The sequence below is a fragment of the Myotis yumanensis genome, unplaced genomic scaffold, assembly GCF_028538775.1.
Source record: "Myotis yumanensis isolate MYYU_CA2020_CCGP unplaced genomic scaffold, mMyoYum1.0.hap1 SCAF_13, whole genome shotgun sequence".
In the NCBI taxonomy this organism is placed as follows: Eukaryota; Metazoa; Chordata; class Mammalia; order Chiroptera; family Vespertilionidae; genus Myotis; species Myotis yumanensis.
In genome coordinates this window covers 16,703,338-16,728,476 of record NW_027223764.1, presented here as the reverse complement: position 1 = coordinate 16,728,476, position 25,139 = coordinate 16,703,338, and the positions used below count along the sequence as shown (strand labels likewise).

The following is a 25,139-nucleotide window of genomic DNA, read 5'->3' as shown; positions in this document are numbered from 1 at the left end:
TTATTATTGGAGAAGAAACTATTATTCAACAGGTTTAAATAAAGACTGGTATGGCTTTGGAGGAGTAAATTTCAGTTTAAAAATAATTTCAGATAAATATACAAAGAACTTTAAATATAAAGTAATTGCAATTCCTTTTAAGATAAGGCAAAAGACTAGTAAACCAAAAACTCACAAGCCAAAATACTATCAAATTTCAGTTCAAGATAATAAAAACCACTGCTGAATTCATACGCTGTTTTCACAAAGAGCCAACTCACTTACAGAAATTCTTCTGTACTGTAATCATCCAAACTTTAAAAGAGCAAAACCAAATACCTGACTTCAGCATCCTGGGCACAGTCAATGTGGAAAGCAGATGAAAAATGTAATTGCTCCATTCCTGGATTTGGTAAATACAAATTCTGATCTGTATTGCTCACTATTAGAATCTATGTGTTAAACAAGGAGCTGTTTTAAGAGGTACTTATCTAACCTACCCCCTTCTTCAAGCCACTATAACATCTGAGCAGTTCAGCCTATCTTCTGACCATAGAGCAAAACATATGTCAATGAAGGGTTTGGCCTAATGATTATCTTCAGCCTAGAAGACTCAACAATCATAATAAGGAAATGGAAGAACAGTCATACATTCTGAAGAATAATTTCTTAATCATGACATATGACCATCATTTCCATACTGAAATTTAGAAGACTAATATTAAGCAGGAAAAAAGCTGGAAGTTAGATATTCATTTATTTAACTAAAAGTATTCAGCTTTGCCAGGCCCCAGTGGCTCAGTGGTGGAGTGTTGACCTAGAAACCTGGAGGTCACGGTTCGATTCCTGGTCAGGGCACATGCCTGGGTTGCAGGCTCAATCCCCAGTAGGGAGTGTGCAGGAGGCAGCCGATCAATGATTCTCTCTCATCACTGATGTTTCTCTCTCTCTCTCCCTCTCCTTCTCCCTTCCCCTCTGAAATCAATAAAAATATTTTTAAAATAATAAATAAAAATATATCATCTTCTAAAAGTGAATTCTAGATATCACATACAATGTACAGTTTATGACAAGTGATCAGAATGGTCTGCCTAATTTAGCCAATGATAAATAATAACCATCTCCAATAAATGTCTTCAATAAAATGTCCTGGAAACAGAACAAGTACAAATTGACTTAACTAGAAAACTAAAATAAATGTCTTCTAAATGGTTTCTATTTAAAATTTTTAATTAATAAAAGCAAATACTTTATAAGAGTTCAAAATCCCAATTTTTTATATTAAAAGGAAATTTTGCAATATGCTACAATGAGTGAACCTTGAGAACAGTATACTAAGTGAAATTAGCCAGTCACAAAAAGACAAATACTCTATGATTCCACTTATATGAGGTACTTAGAATAGTCAAAATCATAAAGACAAAGTATAATAGTGGATGTTTACCAGGGGCTAGATGGAGGGGAGAATGGGGAATAATTGTTTAACTAGAGGCCCGGTGCACAAATTCATGCACTGGATGGGGTTGGGGGTCTGCCCCCTGGTGGTCAGTGCTCATCATAGCGACCAGTCGTTCTGCTGTTCGGTCAATTTGCATATTAGCCCTTTATTATATGGGATAGGTATAGAGTTCCAATTTAAAAAATGAAAACAGTTACAGAGATGGATGGTGGTGACAACTGCACAATGTGAATGTATTTAATACCAGGGTACACTTAAAAACAGTGAAAATTATAAACTTTATGTTGTGTATACTTTACAACAATAAAAAAAAGAAAAATGTTTTAAATGATCTAAAAATTCAAACCCATGAAGATGCTTTTTCTATATCTATTATTTAAAATTGCATTCAACTACATGAAGAATGTTGGGTGTTGAGCCTGTCTAAAATCTTCCAGGAAATATCATTCCAAATGAGTCAGAAGTACACTCAGCTCTATGACATCAAACACAATTAGGACACTTGATGTTTACCAGATGATCTCTCTTCATTGCATAATCCTAACCCTTGTTTCCATTGAAGAGAAAGTATAAAACACATCTCTCCATAAAAATCTCTCCCAAAGGCAAGTTACGTTTTATTTATATAGATACACATCAACTCTGTTTTACACTTTAATCCCCATGCATATCTAGCAACATGTCTCACACATTGCAGAGAATCATTAATATCACTGGTTGATTTTGAGTCTTTACCTTGATGGGAACCTGAAATGTTTCTACTTATTCAGGTTTAAGGAATAACAGCAGCCTAACATCTAGAAATGCTACACAGTCAGCAAATGTTTCTGCTTACTAGATCAATTTGTTATGAAATACCTTGTTTCCTATGAATAAACAAACATCAGAGAATTGTCATGAGGGCTGAAATCATGACCTGCTGGGAGTTTGTTCAGTAAATGCTCAGCCCGTTTGTTTCACTTATAGATCAGCTGATTAAAGACTCTAACATGCAGTTGTGGATCATGAGATCCCAAGTAAGCAATTATTAATTTGCAACAAACATTACTGAGATAGAGTTTTTAATGCCATCTGTTTACACATGAAGAAACCAAATTGGCCTCCCTGAGATCACAATATCACAAAACCTGAAACCTACACTTCTGACTCGAACGCCAACTGTTTTTTATTTTTCACTGCTTATAACTAATATCAGAGACAGTGTCATAACCTTGTATCTTGTCATCATCACTAATGTTCCTATGTCCAATGTATCAAATATACTCTGTATCTCTCATCAGACATTTACATTTTAAAGTAGATAAAATCTGTTGTGTGCATTTCCTGTAGATCTTGATTATTAAAATTATGTAAATTTTTTGGTTCCTAAAGCATACCACTAGTATAAATATGGCTTATTTTTCTTTCTCTGGTAGATTTACACCACTAAATGATCAAAACAGAACACTGGTGGCATAAAACAAAGTAAATGGGCATACTGCCTACAGTGGGATGGACTGGATCTTCTACCTTGTTAAGACAGAGATTTGTTGTCAGCTCACATTCCTGAGCTGTAGGAGTATGTGAAATATAAATATTTGTTGGATGAAGATGATGCAAAAGGATGGCTTCCACTGCCTGAAGCTATATTGTTCAACTCATTCAACAAATACTTAAAATTGTTTTGAATGGAGAGAAAATAGAAAACCTCTCTGACCAAACCGAACAAAGAATGTAGAAGTTATGAGCATTCCCAATGAACATAAACAAAAACAAAAAGCAGAAAAGATTACTTGGAATTTGAAAAAGGCAGTACGTTTTAAACTGAGTACAAAAATTAGAACATTTTGGGGAGGTCCAAAGTTCACCGTTTGCATTCTTCCAAGAATGTGACACAGGTTGGGAAGAAGGTTATCACAAAAAGTGATCAAAGTTTGTTTATATCATGAATTAATTGATTTGAATATAAAACTTTTTGCTTTTGAAAGTTGTTAATTTTTTATCTTTAACTATATCTTGATATATTAGTTTTCAAATTATTATTATACAATAAAAGTAATCCTTACAATATTTGTCTTTATATTACATTTTTATAATGTAAACATTAATATTATCCTATTTAATAAAAGGGTAATATGCAAATTGACCCTAACAGCAGAACGCCTGGGAATGACTGGTCACTATGACACACACTGACCACCAGGGGGCAGACGCTCAATGCAGGAGCTGCCCCCTGGTGGTCAGTGTGCTTCCATAGGGGGAGCTCTGCTCAGCCACAAGCCAGGCTGACAGCTGCCAGCACAGCGGTGGTGGCGGGAGCCTCTTCCACCTCTTCAGCAGCGCTAAGGATGTCCGACTGCAGCTTAGGCCTGCTCCCCGCTGGCAAGTGGACATCCCCCAAGGGCTCCCGGGCTGCCAGAGGGATGTCTGACTGCCAGCATAGGCCCGTTCCCCTGGGGAGCGGGCCTAAGCCAGCAGGTGGACATCCCCCGAGGGGGTCCCAGACTGCGAGAGGGCACAGGCCGGGCTGAGGGACCCTCCCGAGTGCACAAATTTTTGTGCACTGGGCCTCTAGTGGTAAATAAAATTTATAAAAAGCTACACAGTGAGTGACCTACCATCAGACAAATGTCACCAGTCTACTTTAAAAACCAACTATTGATACAATAATTAACTTTCAAATCATTCAATATCAAATAACTATTGTGTTCAAAATATTAATTCTTGCTCTTGCCGCATGGATCAGTGGTTGAGCATCAATCTATGAATCAGGAGGTCACGGTTCAATTCCCGGTCAGGGCACATTCCAGGTTGTGGGCTTGATCAATGATTCTCTCTCATCATTCATGTTTCTCCTCCTTTCCCCTCCCCTTCCCTCCCCTCCCCTTCCCTCCCCTCTCTCTCTCTCTCTCTCTCCGTCCCCCTTTTCCTCTGAAATCAATAGTAATATATACATATATATAAATTTTATATACATATATTCTTCTGAAATACCAAAATGTTACCTAATTCTGACCAAGTTTGTACACAGAGAAGAATGGAATCAGAGTTCTTTTTTGGGGTCAGGATTGTTTTAAATTACCTGTATAAACTATTTTAGACATGTTTCCAGCAAGATTTTAAAAGTAGTATTTCCTCTAGCCCCAAAACAGATTAAGTAATTATCAACTGTAGACTTTCTAAAGTTCCCATACAACTTTTTAGCACCAGGCATTTCTACTTATCCCTGGTTTTCCTTAAAATGGGAAGTAGAGATAGTTCTAGAAAAACCCAGATCTTTCTATCTTACAAATTCACAGAAAGCATAAACTTCTAATTTTTGTCTAAAAACAAATGATTCCTAAATGTAGTATCTGCTTCCAAGTACCTTAGTTACATAAGCTTTAGGTCATGGGTAGGCCATATGGATATTTATAACATCATTCAAGGGCCAAACAAAATTATGAACTTAAAAATTAGCTTGCTATATTTGGTCAAATATTTAATTAACTGGCCCCTGATGCCTTGGCAGGGCCAGATCAAATGATTTTTTGTGGGCCTTATATGACCTGTGGGCCAGATGTTCCCCACCCCTGATTTAAGCAGAAGCAGCCATTCAAATAAGTGTATTAAAAGTGGCAAATAAACTGAAAATGCATTTTAAACATTTAAAGGAAAAAGAATTTGGAGAAAATTTTGTATTTAAATCAATATAAGAAACATTGTTAATACCCAGATTATCCACATTCATATAACACACAATAGTCAGTAGACAATTTAAAAAATCTATTTAAAAATTATAACCAGTTTGTGGTAAATGTCTATTAAGAATTTCATTCTCATTAAGGTGCAATTTTCTAGCAGCTGAAGACTGCTATTAAGAACTTTTATTTTTTAGTAATAAGTAGAAGTGAGAAATTTAAAAAGAAAGGTAGCAGCAACAGTATGGTGTACTACTGATTAAAAGTCTAGACTTTGGACTAGACTTGAGCCATAAGTTCACTATATAATCTAGGATAAATTACCTAACTTCTATGAACATTTATTTCATTATCTGTAAAATAAAGATAAATATGTACACTTTATAAAGCTGTTTTGAGGATTAAATAGACAAAATACTTACCGATGATAGGCTTCTCGCCGATACTTTTTCAGGGCATGTTTATCCATGTTAGCAGGCAGATCTGCTGCATTCTGTAACCGATCACTCCAGGAGGTTGTCATTTTAATTGTACGCTGAATTCTAGAAAAGAAAATCAGTATTTAATTTAGAAGCTTAATAATGATACCTGATTTTTAAAAATACATATATATTTTTTTAATTTATTTTTTTTTAATCCTCACTTGGGGATATTTTTTCCATTGATTTTTAGAGTGGAAGGGAGGGGAGGTGGGAGAGAGAGATACATAGAGAGAGAGAGAGAGAGAGACAGAGAGACAGAGAGAGAGAGAGAGAAAGAGATAGAGATTGATTGGCTGCCTCCCTGCACACACATACCCTACTGGGGATCAAACTAGCAACCTGGGCATGTAGCCTGACTGGGAATAGAACCAGTGACCTCTTGGTGCATACATAGGACAACACCCAACTAACTGAGCCACACCGGCCCAGCTGACATCTGATTTCTTAAAAATCAGAAAAATTTTATTTTATCCAGAAAGATCATATACATCACTTCAAAATAATAAAGCATAACTAACTTTAATCCTAAATTCTAGAAAAGGGACTGAGATGACAGATTTATGAAAATATAAAATTTTTAGTTAATGTTTCAAAATGTGCAAAGTAAACAATTTCTAAATCAATAAACTAAGCTCAATCGAAAGTGGTACAAAAATAAGTAATGAATATCTCTAATTTTATCATACATTTACATTTTTATATAAAATTTATTTTTCAGCCCAGCTGGCATGGCTCAGTGGTTGAGCATCGACCTATGGATCAGGAGGTTATGATTCCATTCCCAATGGGGCATATCCCCAGGTTGCAGGCTTGATCCCCAGTAGAGGGTGTACAGGAGGCAGCCGATTAATGATCCTCTCTCATCATTGATGCTTCTATCTCTTTCTCTCCCTTCCTTCCTCTCTGAAATCAATAAAAATATATTTTAAAAAATAATAACAAAACAAGGTGAACAACTAAGTATCTACCTTAAATACCTTAAAACTAGACAGTTCTAGGTTTCATTTATATTTTTAAGATTTTCATCTGTAAATAGTTTTAAATAAGAATGAAAAATATCCTCTTTAAAATAAGGAATTTAATAACATTTTATTAAAATACCAATGTTTGACAAAACAGACTCATAAACACAGAGTTGCCAGATAGAAGGAGGGTTGGGGGGGCTAGGTGAAAACAGTGAAGGGATTAAGTACAAAATGGCAGTTACAAAATAGTCATGGGTATGTAAGGTACAACATAAGGAATACAGTCAATAGCACTGTAATAACTATGTATGGTACCAGGTGAGTACTAGGCTTGAGGGGATCACTTTATAAGTTATATAAATGTTTAACCACTATGCAATATACCTAAAACTAATAGAGTATTGAATGTCAACTGTAATTGAAAAATTAAAAACGTGTTTTAAAGAAGCAAATACTCAAGAAAAATTAAATAAAACTGAATTTCCAGCTTAAAAAAAGCTGAAGAGAAAAGAAAAAAGCAGATTTCTCATCTGAAACAGAATAACTAGAGGAAAGTAGAGAAACATCTTTAAAATACTAAAAGAAAAAAGTGTCAACCTAGAACTCTTTACCTGGCAAAAATACCATTCAGGAATAAAAATGCAATAAAAAATTTTTCAGACATACAAAAGCTGAAAGAATTCACCACCAGCAGACTAAAAAAAATTTTAAGGAAGTCTTTCAGGTAAGAGGAAAATAATACAAAAAGAAAATCAATTACACAAAGGAATGGATAAATCTTTTAAAATTTTTTCCTACTAGTAAATCTTTTAAAAAGTAATTGTTTGAAGCAAAAGTAATAACCATGTACTGTGAGGTGTATAACACATGTGTAAGTCAAATATATGACAGCAATAGCCCAAAAGTGGGTAGGGGCAAAATAGAAACACAGTATTATAAGATTCTTACAGAATATATCTATCTATATATATAAAGAGCCAGGGGCTGTCACATCCAAAACATTTAAACGGATGACCGAACAGGCTGTGTGGGGTGACCAGGTCGGCAGGGGGGTTAGTGAGGGCCGACTAAACGACTAAGTAGCAGACTGTGTGGGGCAACCAGGCCAGCAGGGGGGACAGTGAGGGGCGACCAGGCTGGCAAGAGGCCAAGTTGGGGGCAACCAGGCTGGCAGGGGGGCAGTTAGGGGCGACCAGACCGGCGGGGGGTGGAGGGGGCAGTTGGGGGCAATCAGGTTGGCAGGAGGAGGCAGTTAGGGGTGATCAGGCTGGCAGGGGGGCCAGTTAGGGGCGATCAGGCAGGCAGGCAGGTGAGCAGTTAGGAGCCAGCGGTCCTGGGTTGTGAGAGGGATATCCGACTGCCGGTTTAGGCCCGATCCCCAGAATTGGGAATAAACCGGCAGTCGGACATCCCCCGAGGGGTCCCAGATTGGAGAGGGTGCAGGCTGGGCTAAGAGGACCCTCTACCCCCTCTGCACGAATTTCATGCACAGGGCCTCTAGTGAAATCATATAATATCACTTGAAAACAGACTGTGACAAGGTAAAGATGCATACCATACACCCTAAAACAATCACCAAAATCACACCAAAACGTTATAGCTAAAAAGAGATAATCTGGAAACAAAATAATCAACCCAAAATAAGAGATAAAGAGAGAAAAGGAAAACAAAGAACAAATAGGACAAACGGAAAAATAGCAAGGTGATAGAATTTTACGCAACCATATTTTTAAAAATCACATTAAATTTAAAATATCTAAACACTCCAATCAAAAAGAAGCTGGAATGGTTATATTGATATTAAAAAAAGTATACTTCAGATCAAAGAATATTACCAGGGATAAGGAGGCCCGCTTCTTAATGTTAACAGGTCAACTTATCAACAGCACATAATAATCATAAATGCTTATGTACATCTAATAACATGAGCTTTAAAATACACGAAGCAGCCCTAGCCAGCTTGGCTCAGTGGATAGAGCGTCAGCCTGGGGACTGAAGGGTCCCAGGTTTGATTCCGGCAAAGGGCACATGCCTGGGTTGCGGGCTCAATCCCCAGTAGGGGATGTGCAGGAGGCAGCTGATCAATGATTCTCTCTCATCATTGGTGTTTCTATCTCTCTCTCCCTCTCCCTTCCTCTCTGAAATCAATAAAGAAAAATATATTTTAAAAAAATACACGAAGCAAAAACAGATAGAACGAGGAAAAAAATGACAAATCCACAATTATAACTGGAGATTTAAATGATCTCTCAATAACTAACAGAACAAGTATAGAGACTATCAGTTAAGGATAGGAAAGAGCCCTAGCTGGTTTGGCTCAGTGGATAGAGCATCGCCACGTAGACGGAAGCTTCCCGGGTTCGACTGCAGTCAAGGGCATGTACCTGAGTTGCAGGCTTGATCCCGGCCATGGTAACAGTGTGTGTGGTAACAGTGTGTGTGGGAAGCAACCAATCAATGTATCTCTCTCACATTGACGTTTCTCTTTCTCTGTCTCTCCTCCTCCCCTTTACTCTAAAAATCAATGGAAAAATATCCTCGGGTGAGGATTAAAAAAAAAAGGATAGAAAAGACTGAACACTATCATCCACTTGTCAGAATTGACCTTTATAAAATAGTCCACCCTACAACTGCAGAATATACATTCTTTTCAAGTACACATAGAACATTTACCAAAATAAATCATATTCTAAGCCATAACACAAGTCTCAACACATTTTTTTAAAAGTCAAGTCTTATAAATTAAATTATGTCCACTGGTCATAATGAAGTTAAATTATAATAACAGAAAAATATCTGGAAAATTCCCAACTATCTAAAAACTATATAACACACTTTTATATAACCCACTGGTCAAAGAATAAATCAAAGGAGAAATTATAAATTATTTTAAACTGAATAAATATACAATATTATTAAAATTTATGGATGAAAGGAATTAAAACAGTTCAGTAAAAACATCAACTAAACACAAAAGGTGGCAGTAATGGAGGAAATAAGAAACCAAAAATATGCCACTCAGAAAACAAACAGCAAAAGGCAAAAAAGTAAGTCCTTCCTTATCAGTAATTACTTTAAATGTAAGTGATTTCAACTCCCCCAGCAAAAGGCAGAGGTTGACAGAAAAAAATTTAAAAGACATACTTCAGCCCTAGCCGGTTTGCTTCAGTGGATAGAGCATCGCCCTGCGAACTGAAGGGTCCAGGGTTTGATTCTGGTCAAGGGCACATGATTGGGTTGCAGGCTCGATCCTCAGCAGGGGGTGTGCAGGAGGCAGCCGATCAATGATTCTCTCTCATCACTGATGTTTCTATCTCCCTCTCTCTTCCTCTCTGAATCAATAAAAATATATTTTTAAAAAAAATACTCCAACTATATGTTGTCTACAAGAGGCTCACTTTGGATCCAAAGACACACACTGAAATTGAAATGGGAAGGATAGGGAAAGATATTCTATGCAAATAATAACCAAATAGAGCCAAAGTGGCTATACTATTACTATCAGACATAACTCACTTTTAAGTCCAAAACTGTTACAAGACAAAGGAATACATTATATTGACAAAAGGGTCAACTTGCAAAGAAGACACAGCAATTGTAAACATATATGCACCCTACAACACAGCCCCAAAATGTATGAAGCAAATATTAATACAGGTAGTTCTACCATAATAGTTGGATACTTGAATACCACACTTCCAATAATGGATAGAACATCAAAGACTGAATATTGATAAGGATATAAAGGACTTGAACACCATAAACTAACTAAACCTAACAGACATATATAGACTACACTCAATACAGAATACACATTCTTCTCAAGTAAACATGGAACATTATCCAGGATAACATTATGTTCAACCACAAAACAAGTCTTTAAACAATAAATGTTTTAAAAACTGACCCATACAAAGTATCTTCTCCTACACAATGGAAGAAAGCCAGAAATCAATAACAAGGAAAACTATAAAATTCACAAATATGTGGAAATTAAGCAACACTCTTAAATAACGAATGGGTTAAAGAAGAAATCACAATGAAAACTAGAAAATAAGAGACAAATGAAAACAAAAGCACAACATAAAACTTATGGGATGCAGTGAAGGCTGTGCCCACAGGAAAATTCTAGCAAATCGGATCCAGCATTACATTTGAGAGATCATACACCAGAGGTTCTCAACCTGTGGGTCGCGACCCCTTTGGGGGTCAAACGACCCTTTCACAGGGGTCGCCTAAGACCATCGGAAAACACATATATAATTACATATTGTTTTTGTGATTAATCACTATGCTTTAGTTATGTTCAATTTATAACAATGAAATTGGGGGTCACCACAACATGAGGAACTGTATGAAAGGGTCGCCGCGGCATTAGGAAGGTTGAGAACCACTGTCATACACCATGACCAAGTGGGACTTATTCCAGGGATGCAAGGCTGGTACAATATCCGCAAATCAATAAACGTGATACATCACAAACAAACTGAGAGACAAAAACCACACAATCATATCAATTGATGCAGAAAAGGCATTTGACAAAATCCAACACCCTTTCCTGATAAAAACTGTCAGCAAAGTGGGAATTGAGGGATAATACCTCAACATTATAAAAGGCTTATATGACAAACCTACAGCCAACATCATACTCAATGGGCAAAAACTAAAACCATTTCCGCTAATAACAGGAACCAGACAGGATGCCCACTTTCACCACACCTGTTCGACATAGTACTAGAAGTGCTAGCCATAGCCATCAGACAAGAAGAAATAAAAGGCATCCAAATTGGAAAGAAAAAGTAAAATTGTCATTATTCGCAGGTAACATAATATTGTACACAGAAAACCCTAAAGACTCCATCAAAAAAATAGTAGAATAAATGAATTTGGCAATGTAGCGGCATACAAAATTAATACCCAGAAATCTATGGCTTTTTCATACACCAATAATGAACTCACAGAAAGAGAAACTAAAAAAACAATCCTACTTACCATTGCAACAAAAAAAATTAAGATACCTAGGAATAAATTTAACCAAGGAGGTAAAAGACCTTTACTCAGAAAATTACAGGACGCTGAAAAAAGAGACACAGGATGAATGGAAGAATATACTGTGTTCATGGATCAGTAGAATCAACATCATTAAAATGTCCATACTACCCACGGCAATCTATGGATTCAATGCAATCCCCATTAAAATACCAAAGGCATACTTCAAAGACCTAGAAAAAATTCTCCAAAAATTCATCTGGAACAAAAAAAGACCCCAAATAGCTACAGCAATCTTGAGAAAGAACTAAGTTAGAGGGATCACAATCCCAGATATATCAAGCTCCTAGTATGCTACAAAGCCATTGTCCTCAAAACTGCCTGGTACTGGCACAAGAACAGACATATAGACCAATGGAACAGAACAGAGAACCCAGAAATTGACCCAAGCCATTGTGTTCAATTAATATTTGACAAAGGAGGCAAGAGCATACAATGGAGTCAAGGCAGTCTCTTCAATAAATGGTGTTGGTAAAATTGGTCAGATACATGCAAAAAAATGAAACTAGACCACCAACTTACACAAAATAATACACAAAAATAAACTCAAAATGGACAGAGGACTTAAACATAAGACGGGAAACCATAAAAATCTTAGAAGAAGCCATACGCAACAAAACAGGAGACATATGTCATAGCAATATCTTTACCGACACAACTCCTAGGGCAATGGAAACTAAGGAGAAAATAAACAAATGAGACTATATCAAAATAAAAAGCTTCTGCACAGCAAAAGAAACCAACAAAACAACAAGAAAGCCCACTGCATGGGAGAACATATTTGCCAATATTATCTCCGATAAGGGTTTAATCTCCAACATCTACAGGGAACTCATACAACTTAACAAAAGGAAGATAAACAATCCAATCAAAAAAAAATGGGCAAAGGACCTAAATACTAGACACTTTTCAAAAGAGGACATACAGAAGACCAGGAGACATATGAAAACATGCTCAGCCGAAACCGGTTTGGCTCAGTGGATAGAGCGTCGGCCTTTGGACTGAAGGGTCCCGGGTTCGATTCCGGTCACGGGCATGTACCTGGGTTGCGGGCACATCCCCAGTGGGAGATGTGCAGGAGGCAGCTGGTCGATGTTTCCCTCTCATCGATGTTTCTAACTTTCTCTCTCTCTCCCTTCCTCTCTGTAAAAAATCAATAAAATATATATATTAAAAAAAAAAAGAAAACATGCTCAAAGTCACTAATCATCCAAGAGATGCAAAACAACGAGGTACCACCTCACACCTGTCAGAATGGCTATCATCAACAAATGACAAGTGCTGGCGAGGATGCGGAGAAAAAGGAACCCTCTTGCACTGCTGGTGGGAATGCAGACTGGTGCAGCCACTCTGGAGAACAGTATGGCGTTTCCTCAAAAAATTAAAAATGGAACTTCCATTTGACCCAGTAATCCCACTCCAAGGAATAGATCCCAAGAAAACAGAAACAGCAATCAGAAAGGATATATGCACCCCTATGTTCAGAGCAGCACAATTTATCATAGCTAAGATTTGGAAAGAGCCTAAGTGCCCATCAGTAGATGAGTGGATTAGAAAACTGGTACATCTACACAATGGAATACTACGCTGCTGTAAAAAAGAAGGAACTCTTATCATTTGCAACAGCATGGATGAACCTGAAGAGCATTATGCTAAGCGAAATACACCAGTTGGAGAAAAATAAATATCACGTGATCTCACTCATTTGTGGAATATAATGAACAACATAAACTGATGAACAAAGATAGAACAAAAGTCATAGAAGCATAGAACAAACTGTCCAACCTATGAGGGAAGGCAGGGGGTGAGGGGATAAGAGATCAACCAAAGGACTTGTATGAATGCATATGAGTATAACCAATGGACACAGATGGGGTGGGGGGCGAGGGGGGTGAGGGCATGTGCTGGGGAGGGTGGGCGAGGAGAGGTCAAGGGGGGAAAGGGGAGACATATGTAATACTTTAAACAATAAAGAATCAAAAGAAAAAAAAGTAAATTCAAAATGGATCATAGGCCTAAATGTAAAATCTAAAATTATAAAACAGAGACATAGTATATTACTTGAAAGCAGACTGTGACAAGGTCAAGATGCATAGCATACACCGCATACACCCTAAAACAATCACCAAAATGCTATAGCTAAAAAGACAACAGAGATACTAAGTTAATTCAAAATGGATCATAGACCTAAATGTTAAATCTAAAATTATAAAACTTCTAGGGAAAAAAATAGGAGAAAACCTTTGAGCTTTTGAGTTAATCAAAATCCTTAGTGCCAACACCAAAAAGCCCCCACAATTGATAAAAAAAAAATTTATAAATTAGATTTCACCAAAATCTAAAACTTCTGCTCTTCAAAAGACACTGTTAAGAGAAGGAAAACCAAAAAACCCTGTTCCTGAGGAGGAGAGGACGTGGCAGGGCTGGCAGTGCTACTACATCAAGGGCATCAAACAGATCTTTGGCTATGGTGCACGCTTATTTCAGGTCCAGCAGCAGGAGCTTCAGTCTGCCTGACACTTCAGTCCAGCCCTCTCCTGATTGAGGCTTGACTCACAGGATTCCACCATCCCAACCACTAACTTGGGGCCACGGGCCCCTTCCCTTGCATATACCCTGGGTTTGTGCATGTTTTCTGCTAAGTGGGATCAGAGGGCAATTTCTCTTTCATGTGTACATATGCTAAATAAACGTAATTTAAAAAGCAAACCAAAAAAAGAGAAGGAAAAGATAAACTACAAAAAAGGAGACAAGTTCTCAGCCTAAAGGAGCTTACTTTTTAGTGGAGGAGTCAGAGAGTAATCAAATATATACTAGAGGCCCAGTGCACGAATTTGTGCACCAGTGGGATCCCTTGGCCTGGCCTGTGGGATTAGGCCAAAACCGGCTCTCCAACATCCCCCGAATGGTCCTGAATTGTGAGAGGGCACAGGCCAGGCCGAGGGACCCCACTGGTGCACAATCGGGGCCCGGGGAGAGATGCGGGAGGTTGGCCAGCCGGGGAGGGGTTGTGGGAGGGCTCCAGGGTGTGTCTGGCCCATCTTGCTCAGTTCAGATCAGCCAGACCCCAGCAGCAAGTTAATATACCAGTTGGAGCATCTGCCCCCTGGCAGTCAGTGCATGTCATAGCGAGCAGTTGAGCGGCCTTAGCATATCATTAGCATATTATGTTTTGATTAGTTGAACAGCCAACCGGTTGACTGGACACTTAACCTATTTAGGCTTTTATTATAGAGGACTGTGTCAGGTAGCGACCGGTGGTATATAGTATGAATCAAATAAATAAGGTGAGGAAATAAAGAATGATAGTGGTCATATTGTAAATAGGAAAACCTTTGAAGGCCTCTATGAGGAGGTAATATTTGTTCAGAGGCCTGAGTAAAAATGAGGGAGTGATATATAAAATAACACAAAGAATAAATCAACTCACCATAAGATTAGCATTATAAATCATGTTAATCTGTTTTGTATATTATGGTTTATATGAGTGATGTAAAACATTTAAAATACTTTATTCCCTTAGGAAGTAAACAGGACAAAATTATATTTTCATATAATTGTGTTTCCATTAAAATGTTATCTATCTCTCCTGTGGGGGAGAAGTAGATAAACTGGAGGAAAATATTTACAAATCATATATCTGATAAAAGGACTTGTATCCAGAATATATAAAGAACTCCCAAAATGCAATAAGACAAACATCCAATTATTAAAAAATAGGCAAAAGATTTCAACAGATGTTTCATCAAAAAAGATATTTAGATAGCAAATAAGCACACGGAAGGTGTTCAACATCATTTATCATCAGGGCAATGCAAATTACAACCACAGTGAGATTCCACTATATGCCTATTAGAACATTCAAAATTAAAAAGACTTGCTCTGATTGTTGTGGCTCAGTTGGCTGAGCGTCATCCCATGCATTGAAGTGTTGCAGTTTCGAGTCCCGGTCAAGGCACGTGACCAGATTGCAGGTTCAGTCCCCAGTCTGGATTTGTGATGGGATCAATGTTTCTCTCCCACAGTGACGTTTCTCTCTTATTCTCCTTCTTCCTTCCTCTCTCTCCAAAAATCAATAAAAACATTTAAAAAAAAAGACCGACCATGCCAAATGTGGTGAGGATACACAGCAACTAGAACTCTAATACACTGCTGATGAGTATACAAAAATGGGACCAACACTTTGAAAAAATATTTGCCATTTCTTTAAAAGTTAAATCTGTATCTATGTCCCAACCTTTCTACTCCTAAGTAATTATCCAAGAGAAATTAAAGCATATATTTATATAAAGACTTATAGACAAATATTCCATAGCAGCTTTGTAATGGTCAGAAACTGAAAACAACCCAAAGGTCTTATGAACAGGTTAAAGGACCCATTGTGGTACTTCATAAAACAGAATACTACTGTGCAATAAAAAGCAATGGACTACTGGTATACAACCTAAATATCAAAATTATCCTGAGTGAAAGAAAAAAAATGATTCCATTTACATAAAATTCTAAAAAATGAAAACTAATTTATAGTGACAGAAAACATATCAGTGGTTGCCTGGGGTGAAACAGTAAGGCTGGGAAGGGCCCCAAGGAAACTCTGGGGGATGATGTATGTTCATTACCTTGATTATAGTGACTGTTTCACAGGTGTCTCCATATGTCAAAACTTATGGCACGTTCTAAATATATGCAGATTGTTACACGTATTTATACTTCAATAAAACTATTTTTTAAAGTCAGGCTTTTTTTTCTCATTCCTAACAAATTAGAGGTAGTAATTACACTAAGAAGAGATTTCTCTCATTTTTAAAATTACTTTCTTCAAATTATTTGCAGGAAAAATTCAAAGTACTTTCTTGTATCACTCATGGATTAAGAAAAATATCTTTTTTTTAATCCTCACCTGAGGATCTTTTTTCTATTGATTTTTTTTTTTTTTTTTTTTTTTTTTTTTTTTTTTTAGAGACAGTGAAAGGGAGGGGCGGGTGAGGGTGAGAAAGAGAGAGAAACACATTGACTGGTTGTCTCCACATGCACCTTGACCAGGGCTGAGGATCGAACCTGCAATTGAGGTACATGCCCTTGACTGGGAATTGAACCCATGACGCTTAGTTCTGAGAGCCAATATTCTAATCAATGAGCCAAACAGGCCAGAATAAAATAAATATATTTTATTTCAAAAATTCAACTTATAGCCAAAACCGGTTTGGCTCAGTGGATAGAGCGTCAGCCTGCGGACTGAAAGGTCCCAGGTTCGATTCCGGTCAAGGGCATGTACCTGGGTTGCGGGCACATCCCCAGTAGGAGATGTGCAGGAGGCAGCTGATCGATGTCTCTCTCTCATCGATGTTTCTAACTCTCTATCTCTCTCCCTTCCTCTCTGTAAAAAATCAATAAAATATAAAAAAAAAAAAAAATTCAACTTATAGTCTCAGCAGAGGTCACACAAAATTTTATTCAACTAAAAATATAAACATAATTAAATAACCATATTATCACTAAAATGGGGTACACATTTATGTGAAGCTAAAGGGGTGAAATTTTCTTAAATCAGTATCTTCAAACAATTTCTCAAATGACAGCTTTCCTATTATTTTATCTAGCATGTCATAACATTATTATGACAGACTTTTGAACTCTATCCAGAAACAGTCTATCTAGTGCTTAACTATATTTCATAGTAACAATAAAATTAAAGATGATTATCATCTAGCAAAAAAAAATAAGAGTTCCAAAAAGTAGGTAAACATTTCACTTGTCACCTGTTTACAGTGTCAAGCTTAAGAGTAGTTTTTCAATAAATACAGCAGCAGCTAATATTAAATAAAAAGCTCTTATTTTAATTCCTTTCAAACAATAGTGGTAAATGGTACAGTTAGATAATTCTGTTTCAATATAAAATATCCAGCGTGCAAAGTAGTGTACCTGAAGAATAACAACTGAAATAAACTCTTAAATATTTAAAATATTATAGTCTCACACTTTAAAAATATTTCACAGGCAAATACACAGTTTCCGTCATCACTAACATCACCTTCCCCCAAAGAAAGGGAAACCAGCTGCCCCAACAGCTCCAGGCAACTGCTAAAAACAGGAAGCAAGAGTAACTGAAACTGTGGGGTAAGCCTGGTTATTAGCAACCTGCAGCCTGGTTAATAAAGCCATTTTAAATGTCTGTTTCAGGTCACATCAGTAATTCACTTGGAAAGAAGTGAGTAGTACTTAAATATAATATATATTAAAGGCCTATCATCAGGCAAAGGGTTTAATACATATGGCAGTTTGAATCATATATTCATTTTTCTTTTTGCTTGTTTTAGTGACCCAAATATATTTAATTAGCATTGAAATATCCTCTACTCCAAAACTCGGAGCCCTGACAGAATATATTTTGGCATTATCATGCCGCTGTGATTTAGACAAATTTTTTTTAGTAACATTCCATTGGGAAAACTTTTGAACATGTATCTCCAATATAGTATGTGCATTATTAAACAAACACACAGAAATTTATAGAGAATGAGCCAAAAAGTCATGTTTTCTTCATCCTGGAGGACTACTGATCTGATTTTCTCAATACCTTTGGCTATGGGAAGGCCCTAACAAATATTCAATTTTCAATGGAATTAAATGTGTCAATATAGATAATAAAATACTAGTAAGTAAATATGAACTCAGTGTTTTATTAAACTTCATTGGATTTTGTGAAATATAAAACTTGGAATTTGTAAGTTTTATAATCAACCATCCTCATCCTAAGAACACTGAACACTACTTTGAAACAAATTTCTTTTTAAGTCTTTATTGTTTTAAGTATTACATGTCCCCATCCCCCCCCCCCCACCCCCATCAACCCCTTTTAACCCATCCCTCCACCCCATTTGGAAGAAATTTTGAATGGTTTCTTCAAACTTTCTCACCAACCTGAAATTTATTTTAGTCTTTTCTTTTTATTGATTTTTTTTTTTATTGATTTCAGAGAGGAGGTAGAAACATCAATGAAGAGAATCATTGATTGGCTGCCTCCTACAGGTCCCCAGGGGGAAACGAGCCAGCAACCCAGGTATGTGCCCTGACCAGGAATCAAACCGTGACCTCTTGGTTCATAGGTCAACTCCAATGCTCAACCACTGAGGTCAGTAGGGGCTTGATTTTTTTAGAGAGAAAGGAAGGAGGGTGTGGGAGGGAGGGTAAGAGCGAGAGCGACAGGAAAGAGAGAAAAACATGGATTTTGTTGTTCCACTTACTTATGCATTCGTTGGTTGATTCTTGTATAGTACTCTGATGGATGGAACCAACTGAGCTACCTGGCCAGGGCTTATTTTGGTTTTCATAAATACAACTTTATTTGCATATTACACACAGTAAAAAAGTTAACTTCAGGTGTGAGGAACATCTGGCCCACAAGGAATCATTTGGTCTGGCCCTGCCAAGGCATTAGGGGTGAGTTACTAGTAATTAAATGTTTGACCAAATATAGCAGGCTAATTTTTAGGTAGATTATTTTGTATGGCCCTCGAATTATGTTATAAATATCCAAATGTCCCTTGGCAGAAAAAAGGTTCCCAACCCTGGTTTACTTTATGGAAGAAGAAGAGTTAAAGCTATATCCTCCATTTGCATGCCTGGTAGCATACTAAGTAGGCACATTTTACACAAAGCCCTTGATAACCTTAGTCCTTGACACATGAGTAAATAGTTTTAAGCAGTTCATGACAAAGGGGTTTTGTTCATTTTTCATTTTGCTATCCTCATTCAGTTTTTTTTTAATGATTTAAATGTTTTTATTGATTTTAGAGAGAGGAAGAGAGAGGGAGAGAAACATGAATGTGAGAGAGAAACATTGATCAGCTGCCTCCTTCACACACCTAAAAGGGGTCCAAACCAGAAAGCCAGGCATGTGCCCCAATTGGGAATCAAACTGGCAACCATTAGGTGCACTGGACGACACTCAACCAACTGAGCCACACTGGGCTCATTCAGAGTTCTTTATGTAATTTGCCTCACGTTGCACTATAACATTCCTATCAAAGGCCAACTTCAGTTTGCACATCAAGTGATGCAGAAGGCTAACAAATTTGAATTAATAAAATCACACTTATCTACCCACACATATCACTTGCTATTCTCTTACCCTGCTTTATTTTTCTTTTTTGCACATTAACACTTCCAGACATAATATATTTGATAGTGTGCGCACTGTTAGTCCCTTTCTCTAAATTATAAGCTCCAAGAGGGGGAAGCTTACTGTGTTTGCTACTAGACAACCCCAGTTTCTTGAACGGTCTGCTACACACTGGCAGAAATAAAACTCAAACCTCTAGACTTGAGCTCTTTGCCTTTCAGAAGCTAATTCTGTGTAAGCCTGAAAATGCAAGAATATTGTACAAGTTCCTTTTAATGCTCTAATCAGCGTTCTCAACCTGTGGGTCGCAAACAATGAAAATGCATCCTGCATATCAGATATTTACATTACAATTCATAACAGCAGCAAAATTACAGTTATGAAGTAGCAACAAAAATAATTTTATGGTTGGGGGTCACCACAACATGAGGAACTGTATTAAAGGGTCACGGCATTAGGAAGGTTGAGAACCACAGAGTCTAAATGAATCTTTGTGAAATCTTACTCTTGGTTCAGAAATGCGTAAGATTCTTGGCTTGATTAACACAGTATGTTGCTAATGTTTTAACATCAGGCCTTTGAACAAAAAGTTCCTTGTACACTGGTGGAAAATAAAACTGAGAAACCTTGTCAAGTGAGAAACGCAGTACCTGTTGCCTTGACAATGTGTTTTTCTTCTTCAAGCAAAACATGTTCCAATCTCTAATCTGAAACTGTGACTAGAAAAATATAAATTTCCATTTTCCTAAAGTTTCAAAATTATACAAAAAAGACCTGAACTTGTCATGTTCTCCTGAACATTCTACTGCTGTTACTCCTAGAATTCCATTCTCTGCCATACCACACAGAATGCTACTTATCTGTTCTACATATTAAGGTCACTTCCAAAGGATGTTTTGAGCAATGCCAGATCTTCAGTAACATGGATACTGACACAAAGGAATAAGAGAGTATGTAAAGAAAACATTTTAAAAGATTGGGCTTCATTAAAATACCAATGGCCTACTTCAAAGATCTAGAACGAACTCTCCAAAAATTCATCTGGAATAAAAAAAGACCCCGAATAGCTGCAGCGATCCTGAGAAAGAACAAAGTAGGTGGGATCTCAATGCCAGATATCAAGCTGTATTACAAAGCCACTGTTCTCAAAACTGCCTGGTACTTGCACAAGAACAGACATATAGATCAGTGGAATAGAATAGAGAGTCCAGAAATTAGCCCGAACCAATATGCTCAATTAATATTTGACAAAGGAGGCAAGAACATACAATGGAGCCAAGATAGTCTCTTCAATAAATGGTGTTGGGAAAATTGGACAGATATATGCAAGAAAATGAAACTAGACCACCAACTTACACCATACACAAGAATAAACTCAAAATGGATAAAGGACTTAAATGTACGACACGAAACCATAAAAATTCTAGAAGAATACAAAGGTAACAAAATCTCAGACATATGCAGAAGCAATTTCTTCACTGATACAGCTCCTAGGGCAGTTGAAACTAAAGAGAAAATGAACAAATGGGACTACATCAAAATAAAAAGCTTCTGCACAGCAAAAGAAACCATCAACAAAACAAGAAAACCCACTGCGTGGGAAAACATATTTGCCAACGTCATATCTGATAAGGGCCTAATCTCCAAAATTTATAGGGAACTCATACAACTTAACAAAAAGAAGATAAACAATCCAATCAAAAAATGGGCAAAGGATCTAAATAGACACCTTTCAAAAGAGGACATTCAGAAAGCCAAGAGACATATGAAAACATGCTCAAAGTCACTAATCATCCGAGAGATGCAAATCAAAACAACAATGAGGTACCATCTCACACCTGTCAGACTGGCTATCATCAACAAATCAACAAACGACAAGTGCTGGAGAGGATGTGGAGAAAAAGGAACACTTGTGCACTGCTGGTGGGAATGCAGACTGGTGCAGCCACTATGGAAGACAGTATGGAGTTTCCTCAAAAAACTGGAAATGGAACTCCCATTTGACCCTGTGATCCCACTTCTAGGAATATATCCCAAGAAACCAGAAACACCAATCAGAAACGATATGTGCACCCATATGTTCATAGCAGCACAATTCACCATAGCTAAGATCTGGAAACAGCCTAAGTGCCCATCAGTAAATGAATGGAGTAGATGAATGGATTAGAAAACTGTGGTACATCTACATGATGGAATACTACGCTGCTGTAAAAAAGAAGGAACTCTTACCACTTGCAACAGCATGGATGGAACTGGAGAGCATTATGCTAAGTGAAATAAGCCAGTCAATGAAGGAAAAATACCACAGGATCTCACTCATTCATGAATAATAAAGACCATTACAAACTTTTGAACAATAATAGATACAGAGGCAGAGCTGCCTCAAACTGATTGTCAAACTGCAGTGGGAAGGCCAGGGAGGGTTGGGGGGCAGGAGGGAGGGGGGTAAGAGATCAACCAAAGGACTTGTATGCATGCATATAAGCATAACTAATGGACATAAGACTGGGGGGTAAAGGAGGCCAGGGGATTGTCAAAGGCACGGGAGGGGTTGGGGGGGGAGGGAAGGACACATATGTAATACTCTTTGTAATACTTTTAGCAATTAAAAAAATAAAATAAAAAAAAAGATTGGGCTTGAAGATACGTAGTTTGCCATCTATTTTTTTGAAATCTAATCTACACTAATAAAAGAGAAACATGCAAATTGGCATCACTCCACTACGCCCACCAGCCAATTGGATGAGTATGCAAATTAACCCAACAAAGATGGCAGTTAATTTGCATACACAGGCACGGAGCGAAGACTGAAGGCTGAAGAGGCTTGGCTATTCCACTGCGGCCAGAGTGAAGGCCTGGATCCCGGGTGCTGGAGGAAAACTGGTGCCGGCAGCCAGGGGAAAGGAAGGCCTATTGCACGAATCTCTTCGTGCAACAGGCCTCTAGTATTGCTATAATTAACTAAGGTCTTTCAAAAGCATAAAGGTAACAGAGCTACTTTTTACATTCAGCCAATATGTAATTTGTGCCTTTAGTAATAATTCTTGAATATTCTTTTAAAAAGCAAAAAAATTCTGCTTCAGCCCTGGCTGATTTGGCTCAGCGGACAGAGCATCGGCCTGTGGACCGAAGAGTCCCGAGTTCGATTCCGGCTAAGGGCATGTACCTAGGTTGCAGGCTCCTCCCCAGTCCGGGCCCTGGTCAGGGCTCGTGCAGGAGGCAACCAATCGATGTGTTTCTCTCACATCGGTGTTTCTCTCTATCTTTTCCTCTCTCTGAAAATCAGTGGAAAAAAAAAAATCCTCGAGGATTAAAAAAAAATAAATTCTGCTTTATATTTAAAAGAACTCATTCTCTTACCAAATAAGCTTCTACTCACCATTCAACTTTAACTGTTATCTTTCCTCTTACAAAATAAAAAGAGAGAGAAATCAGCCCTCGCCGGTTTGGCTCGCTGGATAGAGCATCGGCCTGGGGACTGAAGAGTCCCGGGTTCGATTCCGGTCAAGGGCATGTACCTTGGTTGCAGGCACATCCCAGTAGGGGGTGGGCAGGAGGCAGCTGATCGATGCATCTCTCTCATCGATGTTTCTAACTCTCTATCCCTCTCCCTTCCTCTCTGTAAAAATCAATAAAATATATTCAAAAAAAAAAGAGAGAGAGAGAAATCAGAAAGGCAGAAATAATCACCACTGTATTTCCATCTTTTCCTGGCAAAAAGTCAGGGACAGGCATGCATACAATGCCTTAATAATGCTGAAATAATAATAGCTAACATTTATTAAGTGGTCACTTCTTTTCATGAGTTATTCTAAGCACTATACATATTTTATCTAACTGATCTCACAACAGTATGAATTAGGTACTACTATTTTCATTATACAAAGAAGAAAACAGTATAGGGAAGTTAAATAACTTAACCAAGGTCATAGAATTATACTTGCAATGAGGTGTGCAGATTCTGGAGCTACACTGTGTGGGTTCAAACCTGGCTCCAGCACTAATGAGCTCTATGACTAAAGAAATTGTAAAATCACTTCAGTTTTTTCCACTCCAAAATGGTCAGATTCAATGCATCAATAAGTGCAAGGTGCTAAGTATAGTAGCTGACACATAGTCCTTAATAAATTATTTATAATGCTAGAGCCCACATTGTTTAATACTGCAACCTCTGCACAATACAGTACTTGATGTTTGGAGGAATGTTATAATAGCTTTCTACTTTCAGAGTCAAAACTTCAGAGTACCCAATAGGTGCCAAGAGCTATACAATTTTACACATTTTTTTCATGTCAATCTAATTATTCTATATCTAATGTCCTATTTGTAGGTGTGTTTTTTTCCTGACATCTCCTAGTTCCACATAAAACTATCTCATCAAACCCACCATAGAATAAATAATTCAAGGCTAAAAATATGGCATTTATTGATTTCTGATTTGTAAAAAACTCTGTTTACTCTCCAAGATACAGTTTGGTATTTATACCATACCACTTAAATTCATAGATATATCTTAAAATTCTTATAATGTTGATACAGAATGTTCGAGCTGTATCTTTTAGCTGATTTATTTAACAGCTCTAAAACATAAACCTAGAGATACACGTCTAACTAGATTCTAACATGACTAGTTAAGGAAAACAGATTGCCAAATGTTTTCCAAGCATAACTAGTAAAATACATGAAATACTCATCTTTAAAGGCAAATTACTTTATTTTTATTTACTTATTTATTGCAATCCTCACCCAAGGATATGTTTCCATTGATCCTGAGAGAGGAAGGAAGAGAGAGAAAAAAACATCCATGTGAAAGAGAAACATTCATCGGCTGCCTTCTGTACAGGCCCCAGCTGGGAATTGAACCCACAACTTTTTGGTACACGGGACCAAGCTCCAACCAACGGAGCAATCCAGCCAGGGCTAGGCAAATTTTAAAAAATACTGTAGAGTAATGGAAATTTGTAGTGTAAAACATTTAGACTATAATAGGTAAATCTAAATTTTTACTTTATACACTATTTGGCCCAAGTTTAGAACCTAACATAAGCTGTCCTCTCCTTATGAATTTACAGAGAGCAATTTTATGACAAACACAATGACAGAAAAGAATGTGTGTAACACAGCCCTTGCTGATGTGGAGTGTTGTCCTGTACACTGAAAGGTTGTGGGTTCAATTCCTAGTCAGGGTACATACCTGGGTTGTGAGTTTGGTCCCTGAGTGGGGCACATATAGAAGGCAACAGATAGATTTTTCTCTCTCTCTCTGCCTCTTTCTCTCTTCTTTTTTTAAAGAAGTGTGTACCTTTTATTTATTTATTTTTTATTTCAGAGAGGAAGGGAGAGGGAGAGATAGAAACATCAATGATTAGAGAGAATCACTGATTGGCTGCCCCCTGCATGTCCTCCCACTGAGGATCAAGCCCA

At 37.4% G+C, this 25,139-nt stretch overlaps 1 protein-coding gene across 7 annotated transcripts in view; it reads right to left on the bottom strand.

Annotated features, from left to right (window-relative positions):
- The window catches only part of NT5C2 (5'-nucleotidase, cytosolic II), a 138,351-nt gene that overhangs the window by 53,192 nt on the left and 60,020 nt on the right, over window positions 1–25,139 (bottom strand). For all 7 annotated transcript variants that reach the window (XM_070432369.1, XM_070432370.1, XM_070432367.1 and 4 more), the window contains exon 2: window positions 5,520–5,639. In XM_070432369.1, the coding sequence (XP_070288470.1) occupies window positions 5,520–5,620 (101 nt within the window). In that variant the 5' untranslated portion in view covers window positions 5,621–5,639. The remainder of the gene's footprint in view (window positions 1–5,519; window positions 5,640–25,139) is intronic.